At 37.4% G+C, this 27406-nt stretch overlaps 1 protein-coding gene across 1 annotated transcript in view; it reads right to left on the reverse strand.

The window, feature by feature from the left end:
- Nucleotides 1-1009: 1009 nt before the first annotated feature.
- Nucleotides 1010-27406, reverse strand: part of ar (androgen receptor) — a gene marked incomplete at its 5' end in the record, with an annotated part of 30559 nt that continues 4162 nt past the window's right edge. The window contains 7 exon segments of the mRNA NM_001104681.1: nucleotides 1010-1350; nucleotides 1718-1869; nucleotides 1957-2087; nucleotides 4059-4203; nucleotides 8141-8419; nucleotides 21673-21789; nucleotides 21942-22096. Of these exon segments, the coding sequence (NP_001098151.1) occupies nucleotides 1192-1350; nucleotides 1718-1869; nucleotides 1957-2087; nucleotides 4059-4203; nucleotides 8141-8419; nucleotides 21673-21789; nucleotides 21942-22096 (1138 nt within the window). The 3' untranslated portion in view covers nucleotides 1010-1191.

Consider the following 27406-nt stretch of genomic DNA (forward strand, 5'->3'; position numbering starts at 1 on the left):
ACAGGGAGCCTGCAACTGGCCAGATACCTAAAAAGTTAGAGCCAATTAGAGTTTTCTTTAACTGGAGCTTACAATTTGTAAATTCTACATAAAGCTGAAAGGACACCAACCCAATAAAGGAATACAAATCCAGTTTATTATCAATAAAATGCCTTTCGATTAAAAACCGTACACTTCAAAGAGATCAAGGATGTGAAAGTGTGAGTAAAAGAAAGGGTCAAGGAACAAAAGATTGTCATTAAAGGCCGTGCATCTCCTGGAATGTCAGATTTTGTTTAAAAGCGCTCTGCTTCTGTAACCCGCCTGCTGGGTTGAGCTGTGGAATTTGCTAAATGTTCTGTAACTGCAACCCTTCTGTGACAGACAACCTTAAAATGACTGACAAAAAAAGACAACATAACCTGTCCTCTGTCCAAATGTTGATAAGATTATCTTTGCTCTAATGTTACTTGAAAAAACCAACAAGTGAAACCTAAACATTTACGTTCCCTTTGTGTTGCTTTTGAGACTGTTTTCCAGGAATGCTGTAAAGTCAAAGCCACAAAAAGCCTCTTTTCCTGCGGACTGCCCAAGAGCCCACTTTAGGATGTGAACGGAAACAGAAGGAGCGCCGCATGAACACTTCTGCAAAATTTATTAAATGTTATTTAAAAACAATCTAAATCTTTTTTCTTCTTCTGCAAAGTTAGCTTAGCTAGTGCACTTCAGGGCATTGCTTTTAAGAAATTTGCAAAATTCAGCCTGACTTTCCTTTGGGGGCGAATGAAGTAATACTTAAATTTATAGCAGTTTGTTTCTGTGATCCAGTTCCATCTGCTCTATGAGCCATTTGTGGAATTCATAATGTTTAATAAAAGTCACAAGTGAGGTTTTATAGTTGAGACTTAATTCCGACTTTAAACTTATTTTGCATTTCTGCTCCATTTGTGAACACACATGGAGCTTTCTCAGATACTGAAGCTGTCAGGAGATGATGCCTCGTAGCTTTTTAGATAAAATCTCCACCAGCCATGAATACCAAACTGTAATTATGACTAAAAGGGTATAACAAAAAAACGAGAGCCATAATACTGTGCATACAGGACAGAGCTAAAAGCAGTCAAACTGAATTTGTGTGGAAACAGTTCACAGCCTTGGTTGAAATTTGTGGATGCAGAAAAAAAAAACCTCTTTGAGGGAGAAAAAAAAGATCTACTTGTGAAACAAAATTGGCTTTGCCAACCCTGCCAGGATCTTTGGAACATGGACTGAGATGATTTCTCCAATCATCTCCGGAAAGCTGACCTTGGTGTGGAGAGACTGAGCCTGGATGAAAAGGTCAAACGTAAACTGATGGAGCTTTTTTACGATCTGGAGCAGAGGAGAAGACAAAAAAAGGAGAAAGTAATTTTAATAAACGGTGGGATGAGACGTGCTTTAACTGTGACTCAGGAAGGTTACGGATTTTGCCTTTTCTACTGTGCAGGAATAAAGAGTAGATTGTGAGTTATTAACCCCTCCCCCTGAGCAACTGCACGAGCTGCCATGAAACATTTTAGTGTAATGAAATTACACCTCTTTCCACTTTTAGTCCCCAAACTTAGCAGAACTGGTAAAATTTCCCCACTCAGGCAGAGCAGCTAAAGCTTTTGCACATTTTTTCCAGCTTCTCCACTCCCTTTTTTCATGGAAAAGATGCTTCTGCAGCATTAAAATGTTAAGCAGCAGAGGATCTCACCATTTGAAGAGAGTCTAGGAGTCGGGTCAGCTGGTAGAACCTCTGAGGACAATTAGTGGCCATTTGGCAGTTAATGAGACGATTGAGTTCATTGATGTAGGTGAGGCGCAGCTCATCAAAGTACTTCTGACTTTTCAGGCCCTCAACAGGAACTGTGGAAATAAAAGAAAGTGTTTTTTTTTCCCCAGCGTCCTCGGATAGATTCTGTCAACCTAAAAGTTTCCAATGATGGGACTCACCAATACTGAAGAGCAGCAAGGCCTTCATGCACAGGAACTCCTCCTGGGTGATCTGCAGCAGCGAAAACTCCTGTGACAGATGTCTCATCCGTATGCAGTGCTCATACATTGTAGAAATATGCATCCGATGTCTGCAAATGCAAAAAAGGGTCAAAATGAGACGTGTGGGCTAATAGGGATGTTCAATTTTCCAAGAGGTGGAGACATTCACTCAGTGAGAATCAGGAGAAAAACATCAGAGGTTAAATCCAGATATATCATCCAGATAACTTGAGCAGTGATTGAACCACATTATAACAATAGAGATTTGTGATATCCCATCTTTGACATGGGGGAGGGGGGGGACGACAAACACACAAATCTGTTCCACTGCGAACCCATCATTTCTCTGCGGTTTAGAGCAACGATAGAAAGCGATTAGATAAAGTTCGTCTCCTCCGTGCCTGAATGATAAGACATTATCATCAAAGTTTGCCATCTCCTCCAACATGCAATCATTCTGCCTTTTATTATGAATGTGGAAATAGATAACTTATTCACATTCCTAAACTGTGCAGATAAAAGCAGAATGAAACACATTTTAAAAAAGAAAATTGGAAGAGAAATGTCATCCATTTGAAAGAGAAGTGAAAAGTTTTCCCCTTCATCCTTCTGTTTCTGTTGTCTACGAATTCCGTTTTTTGATAAACTTGTAATTTCCTAAGCTATAAAAGGTGGATCAGTTGCAATTATGGCACATCTTAGAGCTGGATCTTAACATTTTCCATCACTGATAGCTTGAATGCAAAAATAAAAGCCTCAGGATCTACAGAAAAAGCCCTGGTTTTCCTAACTGCAGCTGTCGCAGTTGTGCAATGTTTATTAACACCATGAGGACTAGATATTTCCCATCAAAGTTTTTGTTTTGTCGGCTGTCCATCCGAACACATGATCTATGTGATATTTGGTCCCGTGTGGGCTTTAGTTTGTTGGAAAAAACACAAGTAAGCCCGATCAAAGATCCAGCGATCGTAAAAGTCAAACATGCAGAAACAATTTGGTAAATCCCTAAGAGGTGTTCATTTTAATTGCCACGTAAATAATGGTGTTTTTGTGGTGTGCCTGGTTAAACCAACGTAAACTAATGAAAACAGACAGAGATAATTCCGTCTGTCTGTGAAAAACTCTTTTAGCTTCACACTTCAGATGGATTTTCGGCCAAAATTTTATGCTTTTAAAATGCAATTGCATATTTGAACAGTTTGGGCACATCTTCTCACGGCAGACACCGTGGTGTATCGCAGCAAATGGATTTGTAGACAAATAAAGCAGATTCTCTAAAAACACCACTCTAATGGACGTCAGTTTGATGGACACTTTAATTGCACATCCACCTAAATGTTAATAGCTTATGTCTGTTCTTTGAAAGCAAAGTGAAACATTATTTACTGTTTAGCCTCTAACAAGAAGGAGATGTGATATCACTTGATATTTGCTGGTTGAAAAAGTTTGAACAACATCTTTCTTGTTTTTCTGACACCCCAAAAACCAAAGCATTTGGTAAATAATGCACTTACATCTGATTACAGTAGCAAGAAGCATGCATTATTTTGATGTATATTTGTGTTTAAAACCAGCTGGAAAAGGTCAAATACAGTGAAATTACAGGAAACCCCAACAATGGAAAATTATGTCACAGCTCATGCATGCCATCTCTTTCAGTGCTTGTATGCATTAGCTGCAGCTAAATGAGTTTATCGGTAACACGGGTCCCCGACTCATTCAGATCAGACGCTGCTAAACTGCGGAGAGCCGCGAAACTCTGAAAGCTGAAAATGTCCCTGAATCTAATTTCTCAGCAACAAAAGAACACCTACTGACAAAATTGCTCCTTAAGAAGTCTGCAACTGTTCCTGTTTAACATTTTTAAAATGTGGATCTCTTTGTGTTTGTGCCTGAACAGGAAAGCAAATCAGAAAAAGAGATTAAGAAAAATGAGCATGCCGGCTTGCTCAATGAGGAGTAATCTCCGATATAAAGAGTGGTGCAGCAACGCCGGCCACTCACTAATGAAATCATTTCAAGGGGAATAATTGAATTCAAGTATTTAGGACTGTACATACTCGTTGAAAACAAGGTCTGGAGCGAAATACAGCATTCTGCCGTTGACGTTCTTGTATGACCTCCATCCTAAAGCGAACACCATCACAGTCATCCACGACTGCTGGATTACGGTCATCTGGTCATCCACATGGAGATTTCTGAAACCTAGGAACATGGAACACCGTTATCATGTTTGAGAGACCTGGCGTCCACATATGAGGACATCACACAAGAGCTCCAGGGGTTAAAGTGCAATAAAAAAAAATCCTAATTGGAAATTTTAAAGCACAGATTTGACCCCATATTATCTACAAATTTTAATCCTATTAGATTACAAAATCCATGTTTTTTTATAATTAATATGTGTACTTTTGAAAATATATATATTTAAACATTGTCCGACTCCATGATACAGATACATCTGTTCCTGACTTTTGTTACACTGAGTCTGTTCTTTAACAATAGGCATCTGTACATTTAATTTTTATGACTGAATAATAGGTTGTACATTCTGTTTACTTTCAAATTTAAAAAATTGTGTCAAATTAAAATAAAGTGCTTCTTAATCTTATCATTTAATTGTCAATTATCCATGTTGCTCTTTTTGGCTGAAAAACAATTTTTAAAAACTGGGATGTGAGTTTCTCTGTAAATCCTTAAATTTATCAGATTAACTTGGACAAAACAGGATCTGCTCTGTTTTTCTGTTTCGGATCGTGTGTAATTTAAAACCTCTGCGCCGCCTCTGGTACTCCATGCTTGCTTCAGTGAGACTGAAGCCTCAATGCTTCAGTTATGCTCTCTAGAGGTTGCTAAAGCTCCTGTCGGCCACTAGATGTCCTTATTCTTTGTTGCTGCTTTTATTCTTCAAACAAAAAATTTGGGTTGTGTCCGAATTCCGTCACTACTCCCTTCTTAGTTCACTATTCAGGGCGCTTGCCATTTTGCAGGGCTACTCCAATCAACAATTCCAAAATCCAATGCCCAGGAAATTTCCCAGAATTTTCTGCAAAAAACCAGTGTGCATCGATGCTCACTATATTTGCGAATGTAGACCACAAGGCATTGCGTTTGAACAATTTTTCTTGCGGAAAAAAAAAGGAATTTTTAATAAATTATCCAAGTTATCAATAGTAGAAAACAGTGTATTCATAAATAGGCTTCGTAAACTGTTCATGTTTATGAGGTTTTTACTTTTGGGAAATCTGTGACATCATATAAAAGAAAGTAGTGAGCATGACGTCTAAATTGCTTTTAAAATCCAGGGCAATAGACAGTTAGGCATTTTCAGTGATGTGCTGTCAGGGGAGGCAGGTAATGCTGATTTTAAAAAATTAAAAAATACATCAATTATATACGTTACAAATTATGTTAAAAATAAAAATAAAATATAAATGTTTAGACACGTCTATTCTATGATTACTTATTTCTATGGTGGTTTTCAACATTTTTCATTACATTACATAATTACAGTGTTACATATATTATTGTTAGTTTTTAAAGAACTATGGTGGACATTATTATCATTCAAAAAGTTTCCTGTCCATTTGGTCAGGGCATGTATTTGCATCTCCGTTCTTCAAAAACCTAACATAAATTACATTATTTCTACAAACATTTCAACTTCTCTAAAAATTTTAGCAACTTAAAATCAACTTTTAAATCTGTGGAGGTTAAATTGGAAAGTTTGCCTATTACACTCTGATTGATACAGATGCTAAACTAAAATAAATATACTTTACTGTTTCCTTGACTGCAGCCAGCCACTGTTTTACTGTGACGTTAGTCCCATTCATAGTAATGATTAGCCAAGTTTGTTTCCAGCAATACTCCTCTGACGAGCTGTGTTGTCAATTAAAAGCCCAAAGTTGCGTTCAAAGGCCAATGTTTATCAAAGTAATCCCTGTCATTCACGCCATGACGCAAATAGAGGTTAGCATACAGGCCTCAGGCTTCACTGCTTCTGTCCACAGTAAAACTATTTATAATGAGATTGGGGTTCTGGCTTGTTCCGCAAAATATTTCAGATATGCAATTCACGCAAACGGCATCCACAGAGCTTTAACAGAAAAATGCAAACAACTCTATTTGCTGCTTGTGGCCATGGTGAATTGTCAAATGGTAGGGAGTGGATCACGCTTTGCCAATTTAAAAAACTTAAAACAGCAAATAATCAAATGTAAGAGAATGTCTTACAAGTTATAAACAAATTTTTTCTGTATTGAGAGCTTCCAGAACATGCAATAAGTGAGAGCAATGTTTACCGTAAGACATACAGGCCTGTCTACATTAGGATAGATGCATGTCCAACAGTAGGTTTTTCTCTGGAGGAAAGTGTAAATAAGGTGCTTTGAAAGTATCAGACACTCACCATCTTATCAAGAAGGCATGCAGAGAAGTCAGCTACCTATCAGAACCTCAGGGAAGTGTAATGAAGAAAGAGATCCAACCAACGGTCCATGCTTGAAACGTTAGAAAAAAGACTCACAGACTCAGGAGTCTGTCCGAAGAGTTACACTGAACGGTGTACAATACTGATCCAGAAAGGACCCCAGAAGGTAACAGCCTCATTAAAAGTGACTTGGCTTCTACACAGGAGGTGCAAAGAATTACTGCTTATGTTACACACAAAAACACACAAGGATTGGTTCAAGATTTTTTTATCTGATGCGAAAATGAATGCTTGTTAATAAAATTATTAGTATTTTTTTGTATTCTGTTTTTTTATGTTACCTTGAGGAAATCTAACAGCTACAAGGACATTTGAAGATTTAGTTTTCATCTCCGAATAAGGACATGTGGCAAAGATGTAAAGAAACATACATTTGTTTAAAAATTAATAATTATTTTGTAAAAGAGGAATGCTTGTTTGTCATTTTTTAATTGAGGGATAAAAATGATGATTTGGATGTACTAAGAGAACGTTGGGACAATGTCATATGAGGCATTAAAAGGCAAAAAAAAAAATATATATATATATATAAATATATACATGTATACAGACAACTAAAAACAATATAACTATCAGAAAGGTTTATTAATTCACATCCAAATAGGTATCAGTTAGTTTGAGGTAAAGTAACCTTTAATTTATTTAGCTTCATTCAATATCTTGATAACAATGCTCCATAAAGACAGCTTGTCCTTGATCCTTTTAATTATTTAAAAAACTCATAATTTGTTTTCATATTGAAAGGAGACTTTTGACTAGATTTTCAAAATACAGAATCCAAAGTTCATGCTAGTCAAAGTATCTGTAATCACTGATAATGGTGTTGGTTTTTAGCCACTTTGTTGGCGTAACTAACCACAGTACAGTAACTTTCACTGCAATGTCGCTGGCAAGCTATTTGTTGGGATGAAGAAGTCAGCAATAAATGTAACCTTTGCTTATTTTTAGACGTGTGCATGCACAAATGCTGCCACCGATGAGTCAGGGGCTTTGTTTCTGGTGAGAGGTTTGGACCTGATGTCTACTTTTCTTCATCCTCCTGAAGACAGTTTAAGAGCCACTCCAATGAAAATTGTGTTTTGGTTGTTTTTAATGTTCTTGTGGTATTTTTGTCCTGATGGAACATATGTAGAGAAAATTAGGCTCACAATTGCATTTATGAGTATTTATTGATTCAAATTGTAGTGAATCAGGAGCAGATAAAAAAATGCTGTTAGAAAAAGCTACAAGCTCCCTGCTCCGCTCCATTCTGATACAACCACTTGTAGACCACTAGATCCATGAACATCTTTGTTTTCCTCATCTGGGCCTCTGGTTCTAAACTGTACGGCTGGATAGCTCCAATATTGCTTGCCTTTTTGGTTTTATCTGGTAATGTAAGGTTGGGGGTGTGAAAGCTTGTGAGTTAGTGGGAGAGCGCATGCACAGATGGATGACAGGAAGGGGGCGGGCTTACTCTGCACCAACAGCATCGTCCACAACCGAGGCGAATTTTAAACAATACTGGTTTAATGATTTGGGCTAAAAACGATGTAATTTTAATTAATAAGCAACTGGAAACGCTTTTACAATAGATCAAAATGGTAAATGGTGAAATCATCCGGAAGGAGATGGGTTCTGTGATGTCCCAGTGTTTTTCATGCATCTTACCTGGCAGTCCTTTTGCCCATTTGACCACTTTGACCAGCTGCCTCTCCCCCAGCTCATTGAGGCTGGTCAACAAGCTGGCAGCGGAGTCTGGCTGACCACAGTCATGTCCCGCGTTCACCACTTCTGGCTCAATGGACTCCAAAATGTTGAGGAAGACCAGCTGGGAGTTGAAGTTGGGACCTGATTGAGGAGAAGTGTGGTGGGGGAGTTCTGCGGGTTCTTGCACAGGAAGATCATCTTCTGAGGTTTTCTGCTGTCCAATCTTCTTTAGTTTGCGTGCTGATAATCATAATGAAAAAAAAGATTGTTGATATACTCCATATAGTTTTAATTTATGATAACAATGATCAGTCTTGAGCCTCTTGCTGGAGGAAACAAAAAGACCCTTTGTCACTGTGACGACATTTCCGTCTCAAATGATCCGTTAGAGATTTCTCACACAGATGAAGCAGATTTCCTGGATTCTTAAACCATTTCATGGAAATATAAATTGTCCCCAACAATCTTCAAAGCTGATGCACTAATAGCTTTAACGATATTGAATCATGTTTCATTTGAAGGAAAACTCTTCAAACAGATGCGCCTCATCAGATGGACAGCAGGTCATCATGTGGCTCCTAAAAACATGTGGACCATCCAATCCTTCTCAGGCTAACTTAAAAAATTGGTTTGTGTTATATCTTTTTAAAGATTGAGAGACATCATACTTTTGTTTTTAACCTGTTTGGAGATGGTTCCATATTTTGTAAGACTGGTTTAGAATAATAAAGCATCACCAACAATAAATAAATGACTTACTTTATTTTTGTCAACAAGCAAATGATACAATAACCTGAAAAAATGTCTAAAAACTAAGACTAATGTGCATTTGGCACCTAAAAAACAAAGATTTAAGTTTGTTAACTCTGAAAAGTATAAAAATCTGTGATCACTTCTGTGAGAGAGAATCTGTTCTAGTTTTAGGGTGAAAAATACAACTTTCAACTAATTAAAAATAGAAAAAAGAACAATAACTCCTCAATAATCGCTCCTGACTGACAGAAATGAAATAACGGTTAATTGTCAGTCACTGGAAAACTCTGAAGAGTCTCATTAAAAACTGCAGCTTAGCTTCTCCAATGATAAATATTGAACTACTAGTCATAAGCATGACTTAAGTCTCTCTCATAAGTACCTGCGTCGAAAGAAAATTGCGGATTACATAAGATTTCCATTTCCATTCCTGATCCAATAACAAACATTTCAAGCAAAAACAGTTAATTAAAAATTCCTTCTGGGATAGTCGGTCGTGATACAGGCAGGCATCTGATCTTTGCAGAGCACAGTGTAAATAGGTTAGGTTGAACTAACCTTCAAATCACCATACTTGAGATAAAGCCAACATAAACTGACAAGTGATAGAAAACGGGCGGGATTTATGTTGAGCTTTTCTGGTTTTACTGGCCGCTCGCAGTCACGTTTAGTCATTCACACATATCAGTTAACAGTCGTTTAAAAAAAAAACCTCACAAATCAAAGACAGTTTGTGGTTTAGTGGAAACCACAGATCCACCCATGAGCAGAAAGTTGCTACACAAATGTATTAAACTCAGCAAAATAAATACACAACGAACATTGACATTTTTTCTTAAACATTAGTATTGCCAGTCTGTCTGGGTTGAGCTGAAAACTAAAATTTAGGGTCATTTTCATTGCTGTCAGCTAAAGCTTTCAGAAAATAAACTGCAGAATGATCCATTTCAAGCAGATTTCCAAATCAAATAGCATATGGGAAATCTATCAGTGCTTTCCTTCTTTAGCTAACTTACATTTTGTTGAACCTTCTCTGCCCTCTCTGTGTTTTGGCATAAAGGTTTTTAGACAGATCTGTCTTTTGAATGCTTAAAAACCTAATGGTTTAGTTTATTATCTTTTTCTCTCTGTGTAACGTGTGAATGCAGATCCAGGTTACAAACACCAGTTTTCCTGTAAATGTAAACTGGATCTTTGTCCAACAGTCAGTCAGAATATTGATTTCATCCATGTAAATCCAGCAGAAACACAAGCGCAAATATATGTAAAAAACATCCATCCATTCATTTTTTTTAAAACCGTTATATCCCTTTCAGGGCCATGGGGTTGCCAAAGCCTGTCCCAGCGAAGGCGGAGTACACCCTAGACAGGTTGCCAGTCTGTCACAGGTATGCTATCACATGATTCATTAAAATAATCTACCTTAATAATAAAAAAATTAAACAAAATTTTGTTTTTCAATAAATTTTAAAGTATGAAACATGAATTAATGCCATGTACTTCAGTTTACAACTCAGCGTAACGCTACATACATTTACACCGCCCTCGGCAATGTGCTTTCAAATGGCCACTTCCAATGAAAAGTCAGTGTAATTTTGTTCAAAAATCTTGTGTTACCCCACGTAGCTAAGCAGGTTTCTGTGACCATTTTCAGGCTCTATGTTTAAAATGAGCTGCCGCTGAACGCAGGTCAAACTTTGAAGGACTTTATTTTGGTTTAATATATGGATGGTGTCATGTGCTTGTAAACATGAAAAAAACAAAAACCATGAGGTGTCACAAGAAGTAAATCACAAAATATGCTTACTCCATGTTAAATGTTTTGGGGAAATATACAGTGAAAGATTTTTAAAAGCTTGCTTTGTGTATGTGTATGTGGACGTATGTGTATTTTCCAATCAATTTTGTGACTACTTATCCTAGGTTTGATATATCTCTATAAGGATATATATTTCTCTTGTTTGTCTTGTTTGTATTATTTTTGCTTTGATTGCTTGGAATAAACCATTTCCAAATCCATTAGATAACACCAGAAACACTGGAAAATATTAAATAAACACTAAAAAGTCACTGTTTGCCAAAGTCGATAAAACTTAAACTAAAAGCAGCTTCAAAAATATATAGATTTTGGTTTTTAATGTCTCAGTAAAATGCAACTGTAGATGGCTTTGGACTAAAACCTGATGGATTAGTGAAGAAATTATTCATCCAGCTGTTTATGACCCTTAGGAGAAAAATAATTTGTTGTGCAAATGTTTTTTTTTTAAACAATAAGTTAATGTTTTGGGAATTTTGCAAATTTTGAAAAAATTAAAATTTACTTTTGATTATCTAAAATAGTAAAGGTAGGTGTCTATTGACCTAAACTCACCAGGAAAGCACCACCTCCACAATGTAAGGTTCTTTTGGTAAAGAAGTGACTCTTTCTAGTTTTCTTAAAGATTTCTGAGCTGTTGAGGCTATTTCATTCATTCATTTTAGGTTATCTTGTTCTCTCAATCTCTTACAACAGCTTACAACTTCAGTGGAGAGTGGGTGCATAGATTACTGCAGTAAATCGAGAGTCTTGAGTTCAGACTGAGCTCCTTCACGCTACAACAGACTCATACAATGCCTGCATAACTGCAAACGTAGCACTAATCCAAACCGTCAACTTCCATTCTTCATATACTCCCCCATTTGGGGGAGTGACCCATTCTTAGGGAGGGCACATTGCCTTCTCCATGGCCTTGGACTTGGAGGTACTGATTCTCATCTCAATGCCTTATCGCAACTGAGCATTTAGACAGAGATCTGAAAAAACGATCCGTATAAAGGATCCGTATTGCTAATCTGATAAAATGTAAAACTGGGCGAATATACAATATTGTCTTAATTTGAGAAAATCTGAGCATCAATTAAATTATGCAGTCAGAGAAGTGAAGAAACAAAGTACAAAAAAGAAAAATTCATAAATATATCATTTTGTCACAATGATCAGGTTATAAAGTATCTCATATTTTATAACAATTTGTGGTTTATATAAACTTAAAGGTGATGATAATTTGCTTTACAAATAAACTAAAAATCCCTAAAAAAAAAAAAAGAATCCATCCTTCCATCCATCTTCCTCCGCTTATCCAGGACCGGGTCGCGGGGGCAGCAAACTAAGCAGAGATGTCCAGACTTCCCTCGCCCCAGCCACTTCCTCAAGCTCCTCTGGGGGGACCCTGAGGCGTTCCCAGGCCAGCCAGCGTGTCCTGGGTCTTCCCTGGGCCTCCGCCCAGTGGGACATGCCCGGAACACCTCTCCAGGGAGGCGTCCAGGAGGCATCCGGACTAGATGCCCGAGCCACCTCAACTGGCTCCTTTCAATGTGGAGGAGAAGCGGTTCTACTCCGAACTCACCCTATCTCTAAGGGAACGCCCCGCCACCCTACGGAGGAAGCTCATTTCAGCCGCTTGTATTCGGGATCTCGTTCTTTCGGTCATGACCCATAGCTCATGACTATAGGTGAGTATTGGAACGAAGATCGACCGGTAAATTGAGAGCTTTGTTTTTTGGCTCAGCTCTCTCTTCACCACAACGGACCGATACAGCGAACGCAGACCTACGGATGCCGCTCCAATCAGCCTGTCAATCTCACGCTCTGGTCTTCCCTCACTCGTGAACAAGACCCCAAGGTTTTTAAAACTCCTCCACCTGGGGCAGGGAGACTCCACCCACCGAGAGATGGCAGACTACCTTTCTCCGGTCGAGAACCATGGCCTCAGATTTAGCGGTGCTGACCCTCATCCCAGCCACTTCACACTCGGCCGCAAACCACCCCAATGCACGCTGGAGGTCCTGGCTCGATGAAGCCAACAGGACAACATCATCTGCAAAAAGCAGGGAGGAAATCCTGTGGTCCCCAAACCAGACCCCCTCCAGCCCCTGGCTGCACCTAGAAATTCTGTCCATAAAAAATATGAACAGAACCGGTGATAAAGGGCAGCCCTGCCGGAGTCCAACGTGGACTCCGGCAGGGCTGACTTACTGTCGGCTATGCGAACCAAGCTCCTACTCCGGTCATACAGAGAACGGACAGCCCTCAGTAAGGCTCCCCGGACCCCATACTCCCAGAGCAACCCCCACAGGATACCACGGGGGACGCGGTCGAACGCCTTCTCCAAATCCACAAAACACATTTGGACTGGGTAAGCGAACTCCCACAATCCCTCCAGTACCCTAGATAGGGTGTAGAGCTGGTCCCCTGTTCCACGACCAGGATGGAAACCGCACTGTTGTTCCTGAATCCGAGGTTCGACTGTCGGACGGACTCTCCTCTCCAGTACCCTGGCATAGACTTTCCCAGGGAGGCTAAGGAGTGTAATTCCTTCCTGTAGTTGGAACACACCCTCCGGTCCCCCTTTTTAAAGAAGGGAGACCTGACTGACTGTTGGACAAAGATCCAGTTTACATTTCCAGGAAAACTGGCGTTTGTAACCTGGATCTGCATTCACATGTTACACATTTGTTTATAAATTTGGTTGTAGAGGTTATGACACATACTAAATTAATCAGATTTTTATGAAATACTTTGAATAAAAATGCAAAAATTATGGCCTCTGATCTCCAAAACTTTTTGCTCCACCTAATAAATAAGTAAATAAAGTTCACATTTAAACAAAGTAAAAAACTATTTTACAGTAAATGTTTCTTGATAACATGTCTTAATGGGATTCAAGGGTAGAAAATTAAGAACTGTGGAACAATAAGGGCAAGAGAGGAGCGACTGAGGAGGCAAATTACCAGAGTATGGTCTATTTGACAATTACAAAGTCTAAACTGGTATCTACGAGGTCAACCAGCTTTTCAGGGCATTTGAACACAATGAAGCTTCTTCACAGCAGTCATTCTGACATGACACGACAGGAAATGCACAAGTCAGTTAATGATGGCTGCCTTTCAGTTGCGGGAAAGTGTTGCCGGTGCACATGCAGCTCTGCTGTCAAACTGCACCGCAGATTTTTATGCCAGACCAAGTCAAAACCTCTACACATGAAAACTGTCAATTGCTTTATCAACAGAGTTAAAAGAATCAATTAAAACTGAACAGTTGGAGGGGCAAATGCTTTGATTTGGGACACTCTGAAGGTAAATTCAGGTTAAAGCCACCCACAGTGGTGATCAAAACCACAGCTCTTTCAGGACTTAACTTCCTCTTTCTCTTCAGATGGCCGTCCCCTCATCTGTCTCTTGCAGATCTCCCTTAAACTGCAGGAACACACATGTCTGCCTCAGGTTCTTTGTTCTTGGTAAACACTGCTGAGTAAAAACACGTTTTGTAAGTCTGCGGTGAGACTGGCACCACAAGGAGAACAAAAGGTGTGATGACAGTCCTTAGACCCCGAATCCCGCTGCGGGGACCCCATCCCACCCCGCAACACCAGCAATCAACTGGACTCGACCTGGCAACTAACAGAGGAGCATCAAAAAACACGCTTTTCTCCCACACATCGTCCTCCTTCATCCGCTGATTTTGGCTCGAGTCTTTTGGCTTTACAGCAATGTTCTGTTCGTCGTTATTCCTACGATCATTAAGGAAATTCCTTGACTTGATGTGCTTTTTAACAAAAAGTTATTTTCAGGTTGTTTTTTTTGTTACCTGAGTAACCTTCTGACCTGCCTACCAGCTTTTGTGTAACAATTTGACTCAAATGCGACTTCCCTCTTCTTGTGTGCTTTAATGGACTTTGGCTCCTGCCCTGAACTCATTATCCTCTTTTGTCATAACTTAACTGCACCCATCATGCCACGATTTGAGCAGAGCCAAACGTTTGACACATTTTTCATTCTGACCTAATTCAGGTTTTATTGTCCGAGCTCTGTCTAATGATCTTTTATATAACACTTTGAGATGGTTGGCGTAAAGCTTTTTACAAGGATTACACCAGTGAAACCAAAAGAAAGCCATTAGGAGCAAAAAAAAAAAAAAGAGATCTGGACGATACGAGAAAGGTTTCCGTTTGCACAAAATGTTTTTTACGTTTCTTGGAGAACTAAGCTCTAACTAGTCTACATTGTTTTGTGGAATATTTGGTGGGAATAGATTACCCACAAACCTGACAGATTTAAGAATTTGATTTTCTAATCTTTCAAGGTAATGCTTAAAAATGCAGCAAACATAATTTAATTAATATTATATATTCAGTCATTTTTAAATGGCCTATATCATGCAAAATCAATTCTATTGAGCTTTTAAGTCTACTATAATGTTAATTCCTCACAAAAACAACCCCAAAGCTGTATTTTGATCCATTCATGCATTTCTGAGTATTTCTCACTTTGTGACAAGTGTGGAACAGCCCCTTCCAGGAAGAGTCTGCGCTGACACACAAACACTTTCTTCTCAGAGCTAGCGGTGATCGCCTAAATGCTTTCCTTTAATATGCATGATATAAAAATCCATATTTGCAAAAATGTGGATGTTGTTTGTTTTTGTGGACGAGATGCAGACACGCTGCTGAGGCAGACTCTAGGTTGACGTCATGAAATGGGGGCTACCCACAAGGAACGAAAGCGGGCGCCTCAGAGCTTGTGTCGTCCTACTTCTAGGTAGGAAAATGAGCTGTGAAAATAACTCATATTTCATAAACAAACTGTACTTAAGCATGCCAAAAACAATATATTATCATATCTATGGATATAGATTACTCTGAAAGGCTCAACATTGCATAATATAGGTACATTAAAAGGAAAAAGATAAGAGGCAATCTAGCATTTTTTATTCTTGAGAACTTTTTCTTATTTCTAGGTGCGATGATGCCTAAAAAAATTATTATTAGTATGGATTTTATGAAGACTTTGATACGTAGTGAGATACTCCAAAAAAATGTTTTTTTTTTTTTTTGGTGTGTGTTCAGACCCACAAAAAAAACAGAAAGGCCTACAGTTTAGAAGACTGACAGTTCATCACCCCCCCCCCCCCAAAAAAAAATAACTGAAACAAGTTAACATAAATATCCTTGTTAATTTCTCAAACAAACAGGAAAAGCAGTAAAAATTCAATTAAAACCACTTAAAATAAACTCAGAAAAAAAGGTTGAAACATTCATTTGGACAAACTCAGATAAAGTAAGCAAACACATATTAACACAAAACAGAAACTGGAGTCACCTTTGAGTCTTAGCCAGAAAAGTACCACAGCACGCCAATGTAATGAAAATCTTTATGTGATGAAAGAAAAAAAAGAAGATTCCACACCTTTTTTTGGTTTATTTTCAGTAATGAGCTGGCATCAAAATCGCATTTCAATAAACTATTTCAATGAACTATCCACGTGTCAGACTCAACTGCAATTAATTATTACCTCACCTTCACTACACGTGAAATATCAATAAAATTTCACTAAAGGGTCTACTTTTGCCTTAAAGTGGCTACTTTTTCTGACTAATATATCTAGTACCTACATGTTGTTTTTAATTAGATGATTAAAGAAGCTCTCGCTTGACTGGATTAAATCATCCCTCTGGGCAAAACTGTCTAAGACCTGCTGAAGGAAAACCCTTTTGTGATTTCACGTGTGATCCCCAGCAAAGGTTGAAGGAGTTACCCTCAAAGAGAGTGGAATTATTACGGTTTCAACATGTCAATGTCAATAAACGGGATAAAGTGAGTATGTATCATTATTGGATGTCAAATGGATTTTGATTGTTTTGGATGAAAGCTGAACGGTGACTCAAAAGCTGGCAGACCAGCCGACACTCGAAGGACAGATTTTCCTTTAACGACACACAGACGGAAAACTTTTGTTAATGTCAATCGTTAAACAAAAAGGTTTAACCCCAACATGGTGGTTGTGAAACAATAAAAAGTGCCTGATGTAAAGTTAGAGAGCTATTAAAATTGCAGACTTTAGGCTTTTTTTTTTTTTTTACATAAACCAGTCTAAAATGTATCTCCCCGTTAGTAAGAAAGGAAAAACAGATGGATAATCAGCTTACTTTAGGTTTTTGCAAAAATAAAACCACTGTGATGGTTTTTTTAGACTCCATCCTGCTTTTATATGGGAATGTAATTACTACTGAGACATACTATGGATCTAAAATGAAGCAAAACTGCAATTAAAAGGTTTGTTTTTATGTTAAAAAGATAAAAACAAAGTCTAACGCAAAGGCGTCAACTTCACAAATAAAAGTAAAAGAGAAAATGGCATATGTTGACTATAAATTCTAAAATTTTCTAGACACACCAGGCAAATAGGTGTTGTAATTTTGCTGAATACTATTCAAAAAGCAATTAGTAAATTGCAGCTTTCATTTTCTGCCAGTGCTATGAAAAAAAAATTTAATTCTGAAAAATCTGGTCAAATACATAATCATTTTCTACAATCACTCCCACGAGTCATTGCCATAAATTTCCCTGGGAAATGCTGGGAGTGAATTACAAGTCCATGATGAGAACATAAGTGAAAAGAACTTTTTAGCCACAACTTGAAAAGATGAGCCTTTTTACTACAATCACAGCATTAGATCACATTTTCCCTCCATGGGTTTGTCACTGACTGGTGGCGAAATTACCAACCTGTCTGCAGCTTTAATTCACGTGTCTCATGTCAGCTTTGTGCTTCCAGCACAATTTTCACCGTTAACAGAATGAGAAAATGGAAGAGAGTGAAAATTGAACACAAGACTAAAATTAGTCCACTACATGTCAATCTTTCAGCCTAATATGACGAGTAGGTCTGGGTGACAGTAAGGAGAAGTGAATGGAAGAGGTCTAAATTGCATGGCAGCTCAGTCAGGGGCTTGATTATCAGTAACATCCCCTATTGTGATGATGCTGCAATTGAAGAGAACCAGCTAAGATGTGCAGTGTACAGAGAATAAAGTACTTTGGTCTTGGGAAACCATTAATAGTTTCACTTTTAGGACTTCCATTTCTCTGCTGTGTACTTTGTTGGTTTAGTATGAAGTCGCACTGCTGTTATTATATATTACATGCATATTGACTGTATGTATTTATAGTATAAAACTCTGTACGTATGCACAAGAGAAATGTTTTTGTGCCATGTGGTGTTGACAAATCTAAAATGTTGGAATATCAAACCGTCTCCAATCAGACTTTATTAGATGTAAACATTTGGCAGTGAAACCAAACAAAAGAATAGTTGTGTTGACTTTACAATTCAGGTTGGAATCAAGTTTTAGTACACATCATTTTACTTACGGTACCAAAAACTGCAGAGTAACAAAACAGATGAATCAACCGCTTTTATCCCTAAGCTTTTACTGTGTAAACAACATGCAGTTTTGCTGCAGAAACAATGATTCACCTTGGGTCTCGGGCTGTTTCTTCACTGAAAAACATCAGCGGAATGATGCATTGAGACGATGTTCATGATGCATTGTTTTTAACTTGAAGGAGTTTGACTTTTTACATACAAACCAAAATTCAGAACTGATTCAAAACAACCTCCTTTCCGAAAGTAAGATACTGCAAACTTAGTATACTATTTTTATTTAGTCATTCTCTTGAATTGTTGGGATAAAAAAGGTAGTAATTCTCTTTCAGTATTTTAGTATTTAACATCCAATAACAACAGTTTCTTGATCATTTTATGGCTCATTCTATTGGGTGACTATGTTTTCTGAATTATATGGTGTTTCCTGTCTGTATGTCTTAACTTTGTTTACTTTATTTAAACTCATCGGGGTGATCTGGATTCATTTCTTAGGATAATTTACTTTAAGATAGGACCTAAGCTGTTTCAAAATATAATTGTTTAGGTTATAATAAGACAGAAATCCATCCATCCATTTTCTTAACCCGCTTTATCCCTTTTGGGGTCACTGGGCTACAAGAGCCTAACCTGGCTAATGTTGGGCGAAGGCGAAGTAAAACCATGAACAATTTTCCAGTCTTATGCAGGGTCATACAATCACACACCCATACACACTCACAGTCATACCTAGGGGCAATTTTAGAGTAATCAGTCAACCTATGAAGCAAGTTTTTGGACTCTAGTAGGAAGCCTGAGTCCCTGGAGAAAACTCACGCATGCACAGGAAGAACATGCAAACTCCTCACGTGAAGGTCCCAGTCGGGATTTTAACCAAGGTAACCACTGTGCGTATCATTTATAATGCAGAATATTCTCAGGAAGATCTAGTATTACAGATGTAAACACAATTAATTTAAATTTCTTTTTCATAAAAGAAAAGATGTGTGCATTTAAACATAATCATTAAATGATTCCTTTTTTTTTTCCTTTGAAAATGCAGTTTTTAGTGTTTTTAACATGTTCTTGTGGCATTTTCCATCTGATGAGTGAGGATATATTCAAACCGTTGTGAATCAGGAGCAGATGAAAAACATGCCGTGGAAGAGCTTATTTGTGAAACAAACTCCCTGCTTTGAAATGTGCAGGAAATTATGGGGTGAGGTTACTCTGCGCCACCAGTCCCACCCACAACTCAGAGGTGAATTTATAATGAAATCCTTCCACTCTGCAGAAACTACATCCTAAAAAAAGTCAGTTTTTTAATTATTATTTTGCCTAATGGTTATAATTAAAAGACCACTGGGAACGCTTTTAAAATAGGTCAAAAGATGATTGGAGTGGGACTTTAAATGCTCAGAAAATATGTTAAACCATATCTGGTCGATTATTATTAACATGTCTGGGATCGAATCTATTTCTATCAATGGGTCCATAGGTTCTTTTTTGTTAACTCTCCTTATCAATCAGCCTTCATGTGTTTTTACCTAAATGTATGCAGACAATACTGTGGTTTAGTGAGCAGAATTATAGTAAATGGCGGAAAAGTCTGGGTTTCACATCACAGCTTGGCAACACACTCACAGACAGGTAAAAACATCTAACACAGCGGCAGGGCTCTTCCCCCACTTTAATTAAAGATGTGTTGAGGCTGCATGTTGCGACTGACTACAAATATGTTGCAGATTGCAATCTTTCCATTTGAATAAAAGATCTGTCATCAGATTTAATTGAACTCTTTAAATTTCAAACACATCCGACAGCAGATGTCAACACAAGTGGAGAATATTACAGCAACACAGGTGACTCAGCTGTGAACTCACGACCAAATAAATTCATCTTCCGTCTGGTTTCTGGAGAAATTTACAGTTTAAAGTCTCCTTCCCTTCGATCAACCGTTTAAAACAGCTGAATAGTAAGAAATTTCACTGCTTTATTATTACGTTTGTTTGATCAAACTGCCTTTCCTATTTCAGCTGCTTTCGATTTCTCACTAGTATCAGGAATTTAAGAGAATTAAGTGACTTTAAGTAACAGCTGAGAGGACAGCTCATAACTAAAGCCATCATGGCACCACCTGCTGAGATATTTATAGGTTTCTGTCACATGTTGTGGTTTTGATGCTTTAACTTTCCATATTTTGGAACATGTCACCTATTGCAAAATATTCAAATATTCGTGAGTATGAAATTTGACTCTTTTTATAGTTTTACTTAATACCCTTAAAACTTAATTTCATATTTTTTTAATAAAAATTTGTCCAGTGCAGTCTAATGGCCCGTAAGCTAATTTTGGCATATTCACCGTCATTGTAATTTATATGTATCTTCCTTGAAGCAAACAAAACTATTAGTCATACCAAACATGTTGCTCAATAAGCAAAACTGTGCAGCGAGCCAACAGGTATGCAGCAATACTTTTGCGGTTGGATTAAACACTGTCTGTGATTGGCTGTCAAAAGTTAAAAAAAAAGAGGCCTCAGTGGCATGAAAGAATAACGTTTCAAATAAAATGGCAAATTTGTTGTGGAGTGTGTTATTTTTTAAGCTTGGCTCTATGTTATCTGGCAAAAAGCCAATTGGGTAAAAAAAAACAACAACAATAAATTAGCTAAACGAGTTTCTTGGGAGGCTTGCAGTACAAAAAAATGTCATAAAATATTTAACAATGGATTTCCTTAATTTAGTAGCAGCCATGTGTTGTACTGAAAGAAACCACAGCGTCCTTCCTTTTTTTTAATTAAAACTGTGCTAGAAACATTGAGATCTACCTAACTTGCTTTAAAGTTGCTGTTAAATTGTAAAAAAAAAAAAAGGGAATAATTTGCATGTGATGTTTAATTAAATTTTTTTTTTTGGTTTACAACAGTACCCTTTTTTCTACTCCATAGCGGACACCGGATTATAAATCGCACCGTCAGTGAGTGGTATAGTTTCAAAACTAATGTCATACATAAGATGTACCGGATTATAAGGCACATCAAGTGAGTCAAAAGAGTCAGAGATAAGTCTGTAAGTCAGACATTAACTGTGTTCACAGTAAGTCTAGAACTTGTTTGTAGCATGCTACACTTCATCCACATTAGAAACGCTACCGTATTCACATTTCACAATACCTGTAACTCCCAAGCTTGTTAGTAACATGTAAAAAAACAGGAAAGCCTTTCATGGTCAAACACTTGCTCACTGTTTGATGCTCAATTCTGCAACTTTTTTTTTCTCTACAGCAAACGTCATCAACTTTGGCGTGGAGTTTAAACATTTGCAATATTAGGATTGTGCCTTCTCACCTGATGGATGTAAAAAAAAAAAGCTTTGAATTAAAGCTTATGTACTTTCATACATCCAACTTCATGGGCAGTGTGATGCATTGGAAGGTTTGAAGCCTCAATCCTGGGGATTTTTCACTATTCATGCTCCTACATTTCTCTCAGCAATGACCTACATTTCATTTCAGCAATGACTAAAGACGAAGGTTTGCAAATGTAAATTCATCTCACCTCCGAGAGTCATTCCAGCTTCGAAACACTTCTTTAGTCGACAGGAGGGGCAGTTCTTCCTCCTGAGCTTGTCGATCGTGCAGTCGTTCTTGCTCGCACACAGGTATTTTTGTTTGCCTGTGTAAGAAACAGATGGAACAATAGCCTCTTACTGAAAGGTGTTACATACAAGCAAAACTAAAAACAGATCACTGGATTTGATTAAAAGCAAATTAAAATGACGTGATGGGGTGGAGTTAAAAATCCAGTAGAGACCAGGACCTCGTTACCTTCAGCGGCTCTTTTGAAGAAGACCTTGCAACTTCCACAAGTTAGGGCGCCGTAATGGCAGCCAGACGCCTCATCTGAACAGATCAGACACGTCCTTTGAGGGGGGAAGAAGAACTCCATGGGAAACATGTGCTCTCTGCCAGCCTCGAACCTGCTGTCAAACACATGAAGAACACGAGAACCATGAACAAGACCTGCCTGTCATAAAAGGGTTTCAATGCTATGGTTATTTTAACTGGAAATCAACAGGCTGATTTGATTTCACTGTTTTTGTAGATTCGGAGTGACTGTGTCTTATGGAACAAAACTTCACACGAAAGCTGTAAAGATCACCACTGTCTGTACGGTGAAGCATTTAAGAAGGGCAGAGTGCAATGATTTCCAAAAATGAGGGACAGCCTTAAATGCAAGCGGTGCTGTTGGGAGGAGGGTGGCAGATGTGGGATAAGTGTGATGGCTTAAAGCCTTGAAACTGGGAGATAGTAAGCGACACAGACATAACGTTGCCTCAGTGACGTGCGGTGGAGATAATAAGGTTTGGCATGAGACGGACAAGGATGAATCCTCCTCTGTGTCTCGACTACGCTTAAAGACATCTGGACAAAATACTGCAAAAAAAAGCGGAAATAAAAACTGTCACGCAGCTTAATCGGAACACATGGAAGATTTTTGTCTTAGATTGAACGAGATCTGCAAGGGTTTACCCAAAACTAGAAAAAGACGACAAAGTTAACGTTAAATACATAATCTAGCCCTTCTTCTTGTCTAAATATAAAGATACCAACCACATTTATGAAACCACCCATTTGAAACAATCTAATTATTAGGGAGAGACTAAATTATTCCTAACTCGTCAATAAAAGGGCAAATTAACAGATTTCTTTCGTGTTTATTCGAAGACCTGCTGCGTCTCGCTCAGCTTTCAGACTCTCTAACCCAGCAATTATCCAGGGTGACGCAGACCTTCAAACATCCCATCCCAACCCTCCCCCAACCGAAAAGGACACTAGCATGATTGTTCAGAAGTGTTTGCAAGTTCTCCTGGAAAAATAGTGCTACTTTGTTAACAAGCACACTGCATTATCAAGAGTGATTTATTAAATGACTCCCCCCATAAAGTATGTCCTACAAACCCCGTTTCTTCTAAATCTAGCAGATCAAATGGTTATTCAAAAGAGGAATCATATGTTTGCAGGAAAATTCAATTTCAGTGCCTTCGTGATTTGTTTTTATTGACTGTTGTTAATCTTTATCGAACAACAACAGCTGCTTCAGTTTCTCAGGGAGACCAAAATTTTCCAAATTTCCAAACACGAAAAGGATTCTTTTTGCTGTTTTATCTACAGGGGGGCATCAGACACAGACAGACAGCAGCAGACTGATAAGCTATAGAATAGATTCAATTTGGATTCACAAGTTTACAATTTAACTCCAATTCTGATTTAGCATGATTCAAAGAAATCTATATTTAACCAATTTTGTTTGGTTATTGAAACTTTTCTTCACATAATTAGACAAATACACTAATAATACAGAGTTTTTAATTTTATCTGAAAACCACAATAAATAGAGTTTAAAGAAAAATGAATTCAGCAAAATTTAATGAATTGATTTCTACTTTTTTTTAATTGAATTGCTATGAATCAATTAATACTTTGCTTAAACTTTCCCTATAGGCCACACAAAATATACTTCCTTTTTTTGGTGACTTTTAGGAAAACCCAAAACATTTTTGGTCATTTATAAGTTAATTTTGTCCACATATGTAACTCCAGGTTTTTACCATAAAAATTAATGTATGTGTTTATTATTATATAGACTGACATTGCAATTTTAGTGGGATAAATTTGATGTTCTTACAGTAAAATTATGATGTAATTTTCACCAAATAAGCTGTAATATAAAACAATAGCAATGTATTTTTACTGTATTTCTTTACAGTGAAATTCTGGCAACCTCTGCTGTAAAAATGAATGTATGTCTGCTAATTTTATAGTGTTGCATTGCATTTTTTTAAGAGTAAATACATTGTTATTTACAGCAAAAACAAAATAGGAATACTACTTAAAAAGAACAGTAAAAATGTATTTTTTACAGTGTGATTCTGTCATTTTTTTGTAAAATGTACACTATTTTTTACAGTGTAATTACGTCCTTAACTTATTGCTAATCATATAAAATGATATTCTTCAGTGTTTTTTCCATTAAATGTGATAAGTTAAGTGTAGCCCTGAATTACATAGTAACCTACATTGCAATTTAGCAATGAAAGTGTTAAGCGGTTCCAAAACCACTTGTTGCAGATAACTCTGGGTCTACCTACCATGATAATTAGTTAGCTCATTTCTGTTGTATCTATTATTTTCAACTTGCTTCCATTTAACACCATTTTTGGTGCAAATTCAATTCTAAAATGTATTTTATTTTGATATTAAAGGTATTCGCATATTGATTGAAACTGGATAAAAGTAACATTTTTATTTTTAAAAAAAATCTGTATATTTTTACTTGAAAACCAACAATAAATCTGGTATTTTATTTGTTTAAAAATTTGTTTGAAATAAAATTATCCCTTTTTTAAAGAGAAGATCTATTTCAGAGACTGGTGTCCATGTTTGTACCCTATCACCGCCTTATATTGACAGAACAAGACTCTCATGACTCTGATCAGGACACAGTGGATAAAATAAGGTTGGTTTTAGTGGGAGCTGAGCTGGTTTCCAAGCCACCTGCAGACGTTCTGCTTGCATTATCTGTGTGTGAAGTAACCTGCCTGACAGGCAGACTCTTCCTTTTGTTTTGATGTTGGGTTTTATTGCATGTGCTTTGTATAGTTTTGCATTTGGGATGTGGAAGCTTACATTTGTAGAAGCTGGTTTAGTAACAAGTGTTTATTTAAATCTCATTTAAAAAAAAGGTGTGAGAGGTTTTATAGTAGTTTTAGTGGTCTTTGGCATTTCAAAGTTTTGAACTGAACCATTTTAGCTAATGAAACAGAGCTTATTTTAAAAACATTGTCATGCCTTGCCCTCAACGCACACCCTGGCACTTTAATACTGAATGTTGGTTTTAGAATGGGGCAAAAAAGGATTTGTCAGTCACCACTTCTACAAGTTGTCCTACCTAAATAGATGAGAGAGGTCTGTAATGTTCATCATGGGTACACCTCAACTGTGAGACACAGAATGTAAAAAGAATGAAAGAAATTATATAAAATTATCTTTATTATTAAAGAATTTAGTTATATTCTGATGCAGAATATAAATTTTTAGCTACTACAAAAAAAGAATTCTGCCCGCACAGACCTGTTATTTCTTCTTTAAGAAGCCCTTATGTCATTTACGTGTTATCTGTATTAATGTCACCTGTTTGAACGGGTTATCCATATGAAAAACACATGTCCACATCTGTGAACAGTCAGACTCCAACCTCTTCACCATGACCAAGACCAAACAACTGTTTAAAGACATCAGGGATAAAATGATGCACCTAACCAAGACTGGGATCAACAGACAAGAGATCCACTGTTGGAGCAATTAATAGAAAATGGAAGAATTACAAAATCAGTGATAATCTCCCCTAGGGCTGTCACTAACAATTATTTCAGTAGTCAATTAGACGATTATTATTAATGTACAGTGATGGGCAATCTTCTTTTTTACAAAAGGTGATAGTGCTGGTACTCAGTCTCTGGAGCTTTGCGTCATGTATGGTACTGCTGATGCTCGGCGTATGGTGCATTCTCGCAAATTGAAATTTTACATGTCTAGTTCATGAATTTCAATTTCACCTTATAAAAAAAATAAAAAAATTAAGGTCCCACATAAGCTATATGCTAGCATAAAAAATGCCATAAATGGCTTGCCAGCTATACGGTTCCTGATCACTGCACTAAATCATTGTCTAAACTTCCCATAGAAATCTATCTATCTATCTATCTATCTATCTATCTATCTATCTATCTATCTATCTATCTATCTATCTATCTATCTATCTATCTATCTATCTATCTATCTATCTATCTATCTATCTATCTATCTATCTATCTATCTATCTATCTATCTATCTATCTATCTATCTATCTATCTATCTATCTATCTATCTATCTATCTATCTATCTATCTATCCATCTATCTATCCATCCATCCATCCATCCATCCATCCATCCATCCATCCATCCATATACTCAGGCTGTGTCCCACCAAAGTGGGGTAGTCTAGATAGGGCACCCATTCTTACCGCCCTCCTAGTAAGCAAAAATATTTTATGAACATAAGTTTTACTGCATTGCAATTAGTGAACAGTAAAATATTCTACAATAATTTTTCCTGAATTAGTTTGCAAAAGTATGTCAGTTTGCATGCTCTACGTACATATTGATTGCGCAATGACAGTCAACCAGTGGAACATTTTTACGCTGAATCACGACGCAGCACTGTGAACAATCAGAGACTCGGCTTTAGTAGTGACGCGAAGGTGGCATCTGATCAAAACACGAAAGTACCAACCGTTGCAAACATGATCACGAAGTAGACATCAATGATTGCAGAGTGAATGCAGCATGACACGCGAGTCTTCGTCTTCTACGGTTGAGGAAGGGCTATACCGCCTCCTAAAGTTCCTGCTGTGCTTTACAATTCGAATGACACGTGAGACCAAGTCATTGACCAGAAGAGAGCTGACACAATAGTAATAAAAGTTACAATAGTAACACATGCTGTTGGCATGGATTCAAGTCCTGCAGAGCTCCAGGTCTCCCTACTTAAACCAGCACATTTCCAGATCTGTCTAAAGTTCTCCAGAGACCATCTGGATGATCCAGAGGACGATTGAGAATGTCATGTAGTCAGGTGAGACCAAAATTGAACTCTGGTATAAACGCCACTCGTCTTTTTTGGCGGGGAAAGAAAGGACGGTTGCATCCCAAGAACACGGTGAAGCATGAGGGTGAAAACATCTTGCTAGGGCTGATTTTCTGCAAATACACTACAAAGGCAACAAAGGACTGGCCATAAAAAGCATTTTAAGGTTCTGGATAAGGGATGGACTATATATCTATCCCAGTATCGGTATCAGACAATATTTGTATAATTTGAGTTTATCTGTATCGGTCAAATATTTAAAAAAAAAATCGACCGATATGCTTCTGTTTTCAGAAACTCTTTATTTTTTAAATGTTTACCTGTTTCTAATGGATTGGTAAGCTTATATTTACAGTCATTGTCAGTAATTAACTGTTTTTTTTAGGTAAATGTTGTTTTTGATAGAAATACATGTTGTTCCTAATAGATCCCTGGAAAGGTATGGTTTACAGTTATGTCCAATATTCAATAATAGGTCTGAATGCTTGCAAATATATTTATATGAAAGTTTTAAAGTGATACTTTTTCCAATGCGATCTTTTGCTGAATGTTAAAAAGGTCAAGTACAGTGTGATTGCCCAGTAAAAGAAAAGTTGCGCATT

Source organism: Oryzias latipes, chromosome 14 (genome assembly GCF_053564925.1).
Source record: "Oryzias latipes strain Hd-rR chromosome 14, Olatipes_Hd-rR_3.1".
In the NCBI taxonomy this organism is placed as follows: Eukaryota; Metazoa; Chordata; class Actinopteri; order Beloniformes; family Adrianichthyidae; genus Oryzias; species Oryzias latipes.